At 41.7% G+C, this 15,053-nt stretch overlaps 1 protein-coding gene across 1 annotated transcript in view; it reads right to left on the bottom strand.

Moving 5' to 3' along the window:
- The window catches only part of LOC132391742 (rod cGMP-specific 3',5'-cyclic phosphodiesterase subunit beta-like), an 82,402-nt gene extending 67,733 nt beyond the window's left edge, over positions 1 to 14,669 (bottom strand). Inside the window, exon 1 of the mRNA XM_059965309.1 lies at positions 14,205 to 14,669. Within this exon, the coding sequence (XP_059821292.1) occupies positions 14,205 to 14,669 (465 nt within the window). The remainder of the gene's footprint in view (positions 1 to 14,204) is intronic.
- Between the last annotated feature and the right edge of the window lie 384 nt (positions 14,670 to 15,053).

The following is a 15,053-nucleotide window of genomic DNA, read 5'->3' as shown; positions in this document are numbered from 1 at the left end:
ACCCCCCATCCTCATCACATTCTATAGGGGTTGTATTGAGAGCATCCTGAGCAGCTGCATCACTGCCTGGTTCGGAAATTGCACCATCTCGGATCGCAAGACCCTGCAGCGGATAGTGAGGTCAGCTGAGAAGACCATCGGGGTCTCTCGTCCTGCCATCACGGACATTTACACTACATGCTGCATCCGCAAAGGAAACAGCATTATGAAGGACCCCGCGCACCCCTCATACAATCACTTCTCCCTCTTGCTGTCTGGGAAAAGGCTCCGAAGCATTCGGGCTCTCACAACCAGACTATGTAACAGTTTCTTCCCCCAAGCTATCAGACTCCTCAATACCCGAAGCCTGGACTGACACCTTGCCCTACTGTCCTGTTTATTATTTATTGTAATGCCTGCACTGTTTTTGTGCACTTTATGCAGTCCTGTGTAGGTCTGTAGTCTAGTGTAGCTTTCTCTGTGTTCTTTTTATTACATAGTTCAGTCTAGTTTTTTGTACTGTGTCATGTAACACCATGGTCCTGAAAAACGTTGTCTCATTTTCACTATGTACTGTACCAGCAGTTATGGTCGAAATGACAATAAAGTTGAGTTGACTTGACTTGAGTTGCAGATTGTGACTTCACATTTGGCGATGAACAAGTTAATGTCATGTCTAAAACATCATGATTTTCTAACTATTACAGTATTTTCAGCTAGACAGTTTAATGATTTCAAATTTTCCATGCAAGAAAAAAATTAAATCCAAACAGATTTCAAACTTTGCTCAAATGGTGGCATTTGTACTTCAACATGAACAGTTTTGTGACCATGCACAGTTAATGAGAATCAAAAGATATCAATTGGATGGAAGTTCTATTAGTGGTTCTATTAGATCAGTGGTTCCCAACGTGGGGCATACGCCCCACAGGGGGGTAATTTGATTTTTAAGGGGGGCAATTCGAGAATGAGTTATTAACAGTGAATTTTTTCTAGTAAGTCTGTGTGAGTATGAGTGTGTGTGCGAGTTAATACATATGTGTATATACAGTATGCATACATAAAAATACTTGTGTGTATGTACATGTGTAATTGCGTATGTACTGTATATATAGTGTATCACCATCATTACAACCATCAAATGGCTTTCATAATTAAATTAATGAATTGACTGATGTAGGAAGGAACGAATGAACAAGTCCAAACGCATAAGAAACTCGTACGAGGTTGCGCCAATGCTGCTTTTTGGAGTAGCTTTCGGTTCTTGGTGGTGTGAAGGTGTGTACATTGTGTCATCTCTTTTAAATGGTGTATCTGTCTTTGTATGCTGTAGAAACGAATCGGCATTGTTTTATTCATTTATTATGATTATTATTATTATTTTAATATCACTTAATGTTCTTTTTACAATTTCTTAGTAATTTCTTCCTCAGAACTTTAACAGTCCTTTGGTTCTTTTGTTTTTCTCTTTCATGAATGCCATGTTCTTTGGAAGCTTGTTTAAACCAAGTTCATGGTCTTTTAGGCTTCCTCCAGGTGAATAGGAGTTCACTTTTTGAATAATAAGAATTATATATCACCACAGGAGCATCAGGATTTTAGAGGTGATTAGGTGGGGCATGGCCAAAAAAAGGTTGGGAACCATTGGTCTAGATAGAGTTTACAAAGAATGGGTAGATGCCAAAGACAGGAGAGAGAAAAAGGTAACCGAGTGACTTAAATATGTATGTTATTTTGTTGTTATTCTGTGCAGTTTTATGTCAAATATTTTGTAAACCTACATAAACTGTGCCACGTGTGCACTCCGTGCGCAAATGCTTTTGTTGCAGGAAAAAAAAAATTTGCACAACGTAAGATTTTTGCGCACACTGACTACTAAAAATTAGAGGGAACATTGGTCACAACTATCGTACACAATACCAGACATTATCATTCTGTCCAAGACAGCGTACCTAGCTATTTCATTGCCCTGTGCAAATGGTAGACTGTAGTTTTGTTTTACTAAATTCAATATAACTTGAAGGAATGGCATAATTTCCTCTTATTATTACCACCATCAGGGAGGAGGTACATGATCCTCAATACTCACATTCAATGATTCAGGAATAGCTTTTTCCCCCTCCACTATCAGATTACTGAATGGCTCATGGATCCAGTAACACCAACTCATTATTCCTAATTTTTTGGAACTATTTATTAATCTTTATCATTAACTGCTGAAAAGACATGCAAGTCAAAATGTTGGAATCTGGCTTATTGTCACTGACATGTGTAGTTTCCTAAATCATTGAGTGTGGCTTTTGGACTCCTTTTCCTCTTCTCTGATGGTAGTAATGCAAAGGAGGCATGTCCTGTATGGTAAGGGTCTTTAATTTTGGGTTTACCTCCTGACGATGACCTTGATAGCAGGGATGGATGCGCCTACGATGGAAATGGCTGAGTCTATAACCCTCTGCAGCCTCTTCTGATCCTGTGCATTGGAGGCTCCATATCAGGCTGTGATGCAACTGGTCAGAATGTCCTCCACCTACATCTGCAGAAATTTGCAAGAGCCTTTGGTGACATACCAAATCTCCTCATACTCCATTTGTTTGCCTTCTTCTTGCTTGCATCATTCTGTCAGATCCAGGATAGACCCTTTGAGACGTTGGCACACAGGAATCTGAAGCTGCTCACCCTTTCCACTGCTGGCTGTTCAATGAAGACAGGTGCTTATTCTACTATCCTCCCCTTCCTGAAATCCACGATCTGTCCTTGGTCTGTTTACATTTAATGCGAGGTTGCTGTGACACCAATCAAGCAGCTAACCTATCTCACTCTTGTACATCTGTATCCCTATCAGTGATAATAAATCTATTTCTGATACTGATTACCCAACTTTGGAAACATTATTCTGATTGCTCATTTAAATGAAAGAGTGAAATGAAGTATATCTACAAGGATATTAGAGTAGGAACACAATTTCAGCTACCTTAAAGCAGTTGGACACAGGATCTGTTACTACAAGCACCATGCAACAGACTATCACATAAATGATCCCATGCTCATATGATTACACTACCGAACACAATGCATCTCAAGTCTTCTTCTGGAAGTGTGCATAAAGCTGATGTGTAACCTGTTACCAACAATATACTGTGAATAACCTTTAAGTTTGTAATCATGCCTTACTAGCTTATTCTTACCAACTCAGCCCCTCAGTAAAAACCTAACAAGTGGTAGGACAGCTTACACCATATTTGATTTCCGGCCATAGATCATCCGGACACCAGCTTAGGAATCATGACAGGCCAGACTTGGTTAGGACTAATAGCAGGAAGATTGAAGCTTTGCAGTGTGGAAAGATGGCTCACTTCCTGACTCCAATAAACTCTTCCTCATCTACATGGCAGAACTGTAGCAGAATATTCACCTCTTATGTGAAAGAGTTACGGAAGAAAAAACACTCAGATAACACCACCCAAAACAGAACACCTGCTTTAGTCTATGGCCCTACCCTTGTATCCAACTATAGGAGCGAGAGAGATGGTTGTGGACTTCAGGAAGACACTGGTTGACCACTCTCCATTGCACATCAATGGCTCTGCCATGGAGAAAATGAATAGTACAAAGTTTCATAACAGATGGCCTAATCTGGACTCAAACCATGTCCTCATTTGGACTCAAACCATGTCCTCATTTGTCAAAAAGGTACAGCAGCATCTACACTTTCTGAGAAGACTGAGACTTGTAATAAATTTCTACAGGAGCATCATCGAGAGTGTTCTATATGGCCGCACCATTGTGTGGTATGGAAGCTGCAAGGCATGACCCAACAGAGCATAGTAAAAACAGCTGAGAGGATAGGAGTGTTGCAGATAAAGGGCCCAAAGCATTGTTGAGGATCCCTACCATGGAGGTCTCATCACTAGTGAGCTGTTTACTGTTTACCTGTGCCGTGCACTACATGCATTTTTAAATATATTTTATTAACTTATTTATGGTAATATTTTGTGTTATGTGTGATATATGTTTTGGGGGGAGTCATCGTGGTCTGGAGGAATGTTGCTTCTTTTGGTTGTATATATGTACAGTCAGACACCATAAACCTGAACGTGAGAAGCACCGTGTTTGTGGAGTGTATATTATCCAATATTCACGGAAGCAACTGACTCAAACTCATTCCTACCTCTCTGACCTTTTCCACTGCAAATGGCTATCTAAAGACTGGCTATAAAGGTAACTTTCCCAAACGACTTAAAAATAGATCTTTCACTAAAATTTAGATATCACAATGACCAGACTGTTGCTTTCAATTTCCTATTGTGCAAGAGAAGAGCTACTGACCGGAAAAATAGAACCAGCAACTTTACGATTTGTTTATCATGTTGGACATAGCGAGCAATGATTCTGTTTGTTGACAACAGGAACCAATATATATCGGGAAAAAAAATTCCCTGCATTAAGACTAGGTTTCACCTGAATAGTTTAGCACTGCCTTAGCAGAGGAAAGGCAGAATTATGTTCTTTCTAAACTGCTGCTATCACTCAAATGAGTTAAGTCTTTCAAACTGTTGAATGCCAATAAAGGCAGACATATGGTAGAGCATGGTACGACAGCCATCATGAGCCATTGTGAGAAATATCAAACATGCTCAAGAGAGCATTTTTGATTCTAGAGGTGGCAACTATAATAACCCATGGGCTTGCTGCAGGTCCCTAACTTTACTAATAGGGAATATGGATCTTGTGGGGAATTTGCAAATATCATATCATGAGTGGGGAACAAATAACTAGTATATGACAAAGATATTGCATTTATTGGCCAGCTGAGAACTGAACCTTGGGGCACTTCACCTTATATTCTTCCACATGACAAAGACACTTTTATTCCAACTCTCTATCCAATGGAGACGATTCATTAAGAAATCACAAAGTCAAATTGTGAATACATGTTACTTTAATTATTTAGGGCCTTAATATGATTGTTCCTGGAACATAGTGAGCAGGCTTCATCTGCTTGCTTAAGGAGATTCACTGGACTGGTTCATTAGATGAGTTTAGCTCTTAACGATAGAGGAGGCTGAGCAGTTATTCCCCAGAATGAGAGGTGATTTCCATGAAACATAAAACATATCAGGTTGCCAGGTTCTGTAGGTTTATTGTCCTAGAATATGTAATTAGTCATTCATGATCACAACTGGGATGGCACAGTAGTGTAATGGTTAGAGTAATGTGCTACAGTACCACTGACTCAGAGTCAATCCCACTGCTGTCAGTAAAGAGATTGGCCATTCACTCTATGACCACATAGGTTTCATCCAAGTTTTCTAGCTTTCTCCCACATTCTAAAGATGTACGGGTTAGTAGTTTAATTGGTCACAAACATGAGTCCTGATGAAGGATCTCGGCCTGAAACGTCGACTCTACTCTTTTCCATAGATGTTGCCTGGCCTGCTGAATTCCTCCAACATTTTGTGTGTGTTAGTTTAATTGGTCATGGGTATAATTAGGCAGCATGGGCTCGTCGGGCCAGAATATATTTATTTCTAAATGAAGTGAGTTAAAAATAAGTAGAAATTACTTCAGGCAAAAGGCACTGAACGTTCATAATTTTCCACCACAGAGGGGCGCTGTTGCCCAGCTATTGGATATGCCAAAGATAAAATGATTCTGTGATAACAAAATGCAGGGGTTTAGACTGAATAAAGGGTCAGACACTATCTGGTCAATAGGGGAATCTGTTGGAGGGGCCTGTTCTGTTCCTGTTTCCAATTCTTATGATCCCTCTGCAGTTTATTGGAGACCCGAGTCACCCCAACCACAATCTATTCCAGTTGCTATACCATTCGGGAAACAGTACTGCAGCATAAAAGCCAGGACCAACAGGCTCCGGGACAGCTTCTTCCAGCAGGCCAGCAGACTGATTAACTCACAGTGATTGAGTGTATTTCTATGTTACATGGACTGTTCTGTTTGTTTATAAATTACTATGATTGCACAATGCTCATTTAGATGGAGACGTAACAAAGATTTTTACTCCTCATATTTGTGAAGGATGTAAGAAATAAAGTCAATTCAATTACAATAAAAAGTTCTGTAACTTTCCATTTTATGAACTGTATTGATTGCTGGGAAATGTGCTCATCTTCAGGATGTTAGAGGCTACTACTTTAGAAGACATGTCAAGTAGTTATATCTGTAATCTTATTTATTATTTGTATTGGTGGCTTGGAAGGAAAGATAGAGTGCAAGGTTTCCAGTGTTGCCTCTGACAATATAGGTGGGAGGGCATAACGAGATGAAGATACTTGGACTCTGCAAATGGATATGAATAGGTTGAGTGATCGAGTAGAAGCTAGGCAAGTGGAGTTCAGTGTAGGAGAGTGAGAAGTCACACATTTTGGAGTGCATTCAAAAAGCAGAGGAGTAACTGAATGGGGAAAGATTGCAGGTAAGCATAGTATCTAAGAATCTGAGTGTTCTTATGCACAAATTGCAAATGTTTGCAGAAAGGTGCAGCAAGTAGATGGAAGGAAAATGGCACCCTGACCTTTATTGAAAAGGGACTGAACAAGAGTTGAGTGATTGAACAGGGTACTGGTGAGGCCATACACAGACTACTGTGTACTACTTAGGTTCACATATTTAAGGAAAGGATATGCTGATGTTGGAGGCATCCCGGAAGAGATTCACTGGACTAATTCCTAGTATTGCCCTGTCAGGACCATCTTACAAAGCAGGACTTTCTTCCTTCAGAGTGGTGAATCTTTGGAATTCTCTATTCTGGGAGATGAATCACTGGAATTATTTAAAGAGGAAAGAAAATGCATAAACTCTTCTCAGGCTTCCAGCTGGGTCCAGATGTTGATTTTAACCAACGTTTCGATGACACACCCCGCCATCTTCATCAGGGATGATGCCTAGGCCTGTCTAATCCAGTGGTATATATACTCATCTCCCATCGTCCATCCCTCTTCATTCGTTAGTCTTCAACTGACGCTATCGACCGAATGTGTGCAACAGATTCTGGTAGCCATAAAGATAAGAAATCCTACTAAAGTCATCACTAAAAATACCCTTTCTGTAGTAAATAGTGTTAAATTATTACTGTAAATAGTGAAGGGGTGAGTGATAGTGAGATGAGTTCAGAGCACGAGCCAAGATGTTCGTTACAGAATTGTTGCAGTTGGAGTTCGGATGCCCATACAGTCTGCCTGGGGAGCAAGGTTAGGTTGCTCTGGAAGAAGTTGAGGCCCAGGCAGAGAAGTTCTGATGCTGGTTTAACTGACCTGGGTGTGAGGTTGGATCACTCTGGGTACTGAGCTGAGCTGAAGAGCTTGAAAGGGGCTTTGGGCTGGGCGACAGAAACCGGGCCGGGAGCGAGTTGCTTGTGCATCAAGTGTTGGTCTTCTATTTTTATTTTTCTGTTCTCTTTCTTTTAATTGGTTTTTTTCAGATTTCTTGCTTTGTGGCTACTTGTGAGCAAGCAAAGCTCAAGGTTGTATAATTTATACATTCTTTGATAAATGAGCCTTGAATCAAGCTTCAGCTCTCCTGCTTTGTTGAAAATTACACTCCAGTTCTTACTTAAAGTGAAACCTTCGCTTTTGTCGAATTCTTGTTCTCTCGTCTTGTTTCATTGGCTTCCTTCACCAGGCAGTCCAAAAACAATTGGCATGGCACAGTAGTTTTGTGCCGTCAAAGTCAATCCTATTGTCATTGTGAATGCAGTGTTCTGCTGCAGCTAGCTTCTCCTGGCAAGCCAGATACACCTCCTATGGTCCTTGATGTGACTTTCCAACATACACTGCTCTGCATTCACAGAAAATCCTGTAAACACCAGCCATCCTGAGTCCCAGGTCATCTTTGGCACGCATCAGCTGGGATTTGAACTTCCTCACAGGTTTGTGGACGGTGTTTATCTGGTATTCCTTAAGGATCCCTACAATTCTTCGAGAAACAGTGGAAACATAGGAAAGGCAGGTGGTAGTAGACGATAATGTATGATATTCCTACAGAACGGCTACAAGGCGAAGGAAATCAATCGGGCCCTTAAAAAGGCCAACAGGACAACCGGGAAACCTAACAACCAGGAGGAATAAGACCATAATACATAGGAGCAGAATTAGGCCATTCAACCCATCAAGTCTGTTCCGCCATTCCATCATAGCTAACCTCAGACCCCACTCAAACCATACACCTGACTTCTCGCCATTTCTTCTGCTGTCCTGACCAATCAAGAAACTATCAACTTCCCCTTTAAATATCCCTATGGACGGTCTCCACTGCTGTCTATGACAGAGCATTCCACAGATTCACTACTTGCTGGCTAAAAAAATTCTTCCTTACCTCTGTTCTAAAAAGGTTGCCCCTCAATTTTGAGGCAGTGCCCTCTATTCTGAATACCCCACCATAGGAAACATTCTCTCCACTTCTACCCTATTTAGTCCTTTCAACATTTGGTGGATTTCAATGAGATCCTCCCACATTCTTCTAAATTCCAGTGAGTTCAGGCCCAAAGCTGCGAAACCCTCCTCAAATGTTAACCCCTTCATTCCTGGAATCATCCTCATGAACTTCCTCTGGACTCTCTCCAATGACAACATGCCATTTCTAAGATATAGAGCCAAAACTGTTGACAATATTCCAAGTGTGGCCTGACTAGTGTCTTATACAGCCTCAGCATTATCTCGTTGCTTTTATAGTCTATTCCACTTGAAATAAATGCCAACATTGCATTTGTCTTCTTTAGCACAGACTCAACCTGTGAATTAACCTTCTGGGAGAGATCCCAGCATTATGTTACAGCTGCTACATTCTTTTCCTACAGGTTCTCCCCAGGTGAGGACAGTGTCCTGTTCCTGAGAACTAACTTGGCCAGTCCGTAGGTCAGAAATGAACAAGAACAGTATGTGGGAGAGAATCACAGAACCCACCGTGACGGGACAGTGAGCAAGCACAGGAGGAGTGGCCACCAGTTGGCCTCACCGACTCGGCGAGTGAGTGAGTGAGTGAGTGAGTGAACCTGCTCAGCTCTCCCAGCTCTGCTCGGCTCAGTTGTGGATTGGGAGGGGGTGGGTAGTGGATGGGGAGAGCAGGCACATGGAAATGCCCCATTCCAACCCAGCAGAAGATGGCAGCAGCCCCGAAGCATCCAGAAAAGCCACCCAAATTCTCAGTCATATATATGGGTTGCACACAATCGGACATTCTAAATCTGGGGAGGACCCGAATTCATTTATGTGTCTTGTAGCCCTTTGCCATACCTTGTGTCTCTTTACAGCTTTCTCACCTAGGTTTCTATTACTAGCACATGTAAATAGGTTACTTGTTCCTTCTTTAAGGTCAAAGGTATAAATTGAAATTACTAAGGAAAAAGGAAATCACTAATCAGAAGTGACCCATTTATTTCTATGGTCATTAACCAATCCTTTATCCATTACATTTAATGTGGAAAATCATCTGATGATTTAAAAAAAAATTAAAAGATATCAACATCCGCTGGTTTGTCTATGCCTGTCCCATTAGACTAGAGTATTGCAACAGGGGTCCATGGACCTCTTTCTTAATGGTATTGGTCCATGACATAAAAAAGTTTGGGAACCCCTACATTATACCATAAGATATGGGAGCACAACTGGGCCATAGCTGATCCATTTCCTCCTCAGCCCCAATCTCCTGCTTTCTCCCCATAATCCTTCATGCCCGGACTAACCAAGTCCTCCTCCTTGATGACTTGGATTTTCCAGCTGCCAGCGGCAATGAGTTCCACAGATTGACCACTAGTTGGAGTCTCCAAACTTCTGAACAGATTAAACCAACTGATTCGCCTCTCATAAAGTCACGCAGGTTGGATTTAAACAGAAATAACTAAATATTAAAAGTGACACGCACAAAGTAATTGCTTCAAATTATTTTGGAGATCTACTACAGTACTCAAAAGTATAGTTAATAGGTAAGAAGTGCTTTGAAGAGTGCCGAGGTTAGGTCTGGTGTCCACAGACTGAGATAGCAGCAGTATGTAGATCCAGAAGCAGTTTTAGTACTGCAGATACTGGAATCTCAAAAAACGGACAATCTACCAAGGGAACTCAGTGGGTCGAGCAGCATCTGAGGGAGGAGGCATCAGGCTTTGACCTGAAATGTTGATAATTCCTTTCTCTCCACAGATGCTGCTCAACCTCTCTCTCTCTCTCTGTCTTGTTTTATGGTGGTTGGCACCCAGCTTAATGGTGCATTACCGCCACCTTCCGCTCCGGAGTGTGCAATAGACTCACATTGTAAATCCCTTCACCCAATCACACACACACACACACACACATATCCTAACCTACACCTTATCCTCCCATCTTTGGCCATTCTGGTACCCTATTCCTGTTTATCCATTATATCCTATAAAAAAAAGCCCTGTACCCCTTAAGAAAGCTAAAAATAGCAGATGTGGCATTGTTCCCTCACTGACCACTGGAAAGCTGGCCAGCACTTTAACATACACTCACCATGGCAGGCACAGGAATTGTACTTAAAATGAAGGGAAGGAATAGATCTCACACACCACTACCCCATACACCTCCCAATGACCCCACATCCACACATTCATTCCTATATATGAATGGTCCCAGGTTACTCTGAGAAACAGGTTCATACATCAGAAAAATGAACTGTACAGCAAAAAGTTCTTGAACATTTACATCTGACAAATAAAGCTAATCTTTATCTTTATCCTTAAAGGGTTGAAGAAGGAATCAAATAGGAGAGGACAGTGAACCATAAAATAAACATTAGGAGTAAGGGGACCAGAAGATGGTCATGGGGAGGACAGAGGGGTGTGAGGGGAATGAAGATTATTTGGAGGAACGGGGGTGAACCGCTGAGGACTGTGTCCATGCATAGGTGACATAGGTGCAGGAATAAGTTCTTCCTTCAGGTTTGAGAAAGTTTGGAATTTTTTAAGCAGAATATCAGACAATGATCTCTGGATTCCTATTGAGTACAGAAATAGAATGATAATGGATGTGATTTTGCGGCTGTAGAGATGGTGCCAGATTCCAGGGGCAATGGGACCAGTTCTGAGCAATGTTCCCTTTAATTTTTTTTTACAGCTGCATGGATCAGCCATTGCACTGAGCAGGAAATTTCTACACGGCCTGAAATCTGTGTGGTATTTTAATGTTTCTTTGTATTATGCATGGTATGAATATTTAGAATAAAAACTGAAAAATCACATACTTTTTATTTTATTTATTAATTGAAGGGTATCATGATATACATGATACTGTTTGATGTTTTGTAAACTATTTCCCATTTGTCCTTATTCCAGCCGCGTGGTGACAAAGGCTCGGTGCACTGGAGCATTTCTGTTACTGTCCCGCCACACGTACGCACCGCTCAGACAGAACAGTGCTTCCGCAGGAAACACAAGAGTCAGCGCCTCCTGTGGCGTGTTCATCAGTATCATATGGAAGAGTTTGAACCAATTTCTCAGGTCCATGGACTGAGTGAGGTTCAGATAATTGTGTTAAAGGATAAACAAGATGCACAATGGACTGGAATGGATGCATAGACTTGGAGTAACTATACTACATCAGTAGGTGGGATGAGAACAAGGAATATTGAGTTGGCCTAATCTTTGTGAACTTATATCAACTGGAGAAGAGGTTACAGGGAAATAAACAACAGAGGAATGGGATTGATAGGGAAGTTTCAAGATTCAATGTAGACTCAATAGGCTGGATGGCTTCCTTACATGTATGCCATGAGAGTCTGATAACTCCAATAAAAGATTAAAATACTTAGCAACCAAATGCTTGATCTTTGCTTTCAGATACTTGTCATGAGTCACGCAGAATAGAAACAGGCCATTCAGCCCAATTTGTCCATGCTGACCAGACTGCTTATCTAAGCTAGTCCATGTTTAGCCCACATTTACCTGTCTTTGAGATGTTGCTGCTTTCCCTGCCTCATTTTGCAGGCCATTCTATGTCTGCATCACCCTTTCTGAGAAGAGTTACTCCCCTATCATCTCTCTGGAGTTCTCCTTATAGCATCCCAGTACTTTGCTTTCTGCTAATCTCCCAGAAAATGCCAAGGATTGGAGCCTGCAATTCAGTGGCACTCTGGCACTGACTGAAGACAGGAAGGGTCAAGATGTGACGTTAGATCCAGTAGCTGGGATAATAGCTAGAAAATGACGTCCTGCTCCTCACGCAGTTTTCATTCATGTAAATGCTTTCTGGGGCTTTGAAAATCAGGGCTTACCTATGTATGTGATGTGGGACATACTGGGCCAATAGGGATTTCAGTTTTTCATGCCAGCAATAACTTGGGTATGGAAAATCAATAGCTCAGTGCAATCAGAACTTCCTTGTGCAGGACATGAGAGAGACTGCAGATCAAAGTCAAAGTTCATAGTAAATTTATTATCAAAGTATATATATGTCACCACATATAGCCCTGAAATTCATTGTCTTGTGGGCATACTCAGCAAATCCAATAATCATAACGGAATCAATGAAAGATCACACCCAACAGGGCAGATGACCAGAGGGCAAAAGACAACAAACTGTGCAAGTACAAAAGAACAAAAAAAACATAACAACAAATAAATAAGCAATGAATATCAAGAACGTGGGATGAAGAGTCCTTGAAAGTGAGTTCTTTGGTTGAGGGAACAGTTCAGTGATGGGGCAAGTGAAGTTGAATGAAGCTATCCCCTCTGGTTCACGGGCCTGATGGCTGAGGGGTAAGAACTGTTCCTGAACCTGGCAATGTGAGTGAGGCTCCTGTACCTTCCTCTTGATGGCAAAATTGAGAAGAGATAATGACCTGGTGGTTGGGGTCCCTGATAAAGGATGCTGCTTTCCTGCTCTGTGTAGATGTGTTCAAAGGTGGGGAGGACTTTACCTCAGATGGAGTAGGCCATATTCACTACATTCTGCAGGATTTTCTGTTCAAGGGCCTTGGTGTTTACACACCAGGCTGTGAAACCGGAGATGCTGGGAAATCTGGAGCAACAAAACGGTGGAGGAACTCAGAAAATTCAGCAGCACCTATGGATGGAAATGAGTCTGAACCTAAACGAACATTGCACATCTCCGTCCCTAGATGCTGCTTGACATGCGGAGTCCCTCCAGCTTTTTTTGCGCGTTATTCCTTGTGCACTAAGACAGAGAAACACCCGGTGCCTGAGCTGCTACTGATAGTGGACCCCACTGCGTGAAGTGGTGACTCCTAATGAGAGTCACAGCTTTAAGCGTTTCTGCCGTCGGAGAGTTTTGTATTCAGCTGGCGCCTTTCACACTTAACCTGCATTTTTTTTCCGCGCATAACCACATGAAAGGCCCAGAATTACAATGCCTGGACGCACTTTATGGAGGTAAAATATTCCGCACAAAATTGACACAGGTGATCCACGTGCAGAATTTTGGCGCATGATCTGAAACGCACAGACTCAACTATCCAGAGTCGAAACGATAAATGAAAACCCATACCAACACAATAAAGTGTGGGTTACATCCCAAACGCTCTCCCCATCAGAGGAACTGACCTTAGTGATCCAAACCGAATAGAATTAATAAGATTTAAACTGAAAAGTTAATCCCAGATATGATAACCAGGTCACTGGATTACAAAAAGAGGATTTGACTCATCTTTAAACATATTTTTTACAACAAGCGACTCAAACTGCACATCGCCTGATTAACCTCATACGTTGAAGGGGCCTTACAAATAAAACATGTTGATGAAAAGGCCGAGATTTCCGTTAGTTAGTCGACTTAAAATATACCCTTGCTATGATGTCCCGGCGCTCAGTGTTACGTAATGTCTCCTAATTCGCACATTCCTATACTGAATACAGAATCATATAAATGAAAATTGTATAGATATACAAATTTGTTAGCACGACAATATTTCTTTATATTTTATATTATTTTTATAACTATATTCTATTATTTATTTTTGTATGCGCGAATGTGATTCTGCTACTGCAAAAACGTTTTATGGTATTTACACCCTGGGTATGTATGTCCATGCCAATAAACTTGAATTCCTTTCCCTTTATTTCCTCAAATTTAGTTCCATACCAGCAAAGTCATTAAAATCTAATTCAACCTTACGGGCAGAGCCGGGTAATCTTATTAATCAATTTGCTCTATCAGATAAAAGCACCCGTCGCCGCAAGCTATGAGCTCCCAAACACTTTCTTTCAGATATTTACTTCGTTCCCACATTCTCAGACCTACCTCAGCCACGTTAGGGATGTTAATAGTTTTTTTGGTCTGGGCAACATTCCCTACAATGCCCATGTCCAGTGGAAAGACAATCTCATGGTCTGGATGCACAAAACAATCTTCCATCTCGGCATCCTTGTGGATGTCGAACAGCCTCGTGGCTAGTTCCCCGATGCCGTTCCTCTGCCGGTACATGAAGAGACTCATTCGATCGGCGTGGATCAGATAACTGACCCTCCTTAAAGTTTTGAACACCACTTTTTCCATGTTTATGCTCTCCTGCATATCCCGGATAAGATCGAAGAGAATCTCCCCCTCTTCCACTTGGCTTATTTCCCGGAAGGTTGTGATATCAGCAGTAGAGTCTGTCGTGGGCAGGATCTGAGCGACAACTTCGGGGCGCAGTTTCTTCTCAAAGTACTGCTTGGTGAAAGCAGGATTGGCGTCCAGGAATTTCGCCACATCTTCCTTGTTCATTTTTGGTGACTTCTACCTATCTGAGGGCTCTGCCGGACAAATTCAGGTGACACTGTCGTCAGGTACACAACCTCGGCACCAGGTCTAGCTCATTGCATTGCCTGTGAAAGCACAGACGATGCTCCGGTCTGGTTTCACTGCCCTCAGCAAGCGTCGTCCTAATGCTGTTGAAGGTGAACTGCTTGCTGCGCGCGTAAATTCTCTCAGGTGTCATGTGATACAATAATAGCCAGTCCTGCTATTATCCCTTACCTGATTTATAAGTAGGGAACATCCTTTCGAGTGAAATAATTCGAGTCGTTATGTTGCGTCATTGGAAGTGCCGGTGAATGATCAAAATATCTCTACAGTCCAGTGATGTAACTATTGGCATTTTCCATTATA

This window comes from Hypanus sabinus, chromosome 3 (assembly GCF_030144855.1).
Source record: "Hypanus sabinus isolate sHypSab1 chromosome 3, sHypSab1.hap1, whole genome shotgun sequence".
Taxonomy (NCBI): domain Eukaryota; kingdom Metazoa; phylum Chordata; class Chondrichthyes; order Myliobatiformes; family Dasyatidae; genus Hypanus; species Hypanus sabinus.
The sequence above is the reverse complement of the archived record's forward strand: the minus strand, read 5'-3'. Positions and strand labels throughout refer to the sequence as shown.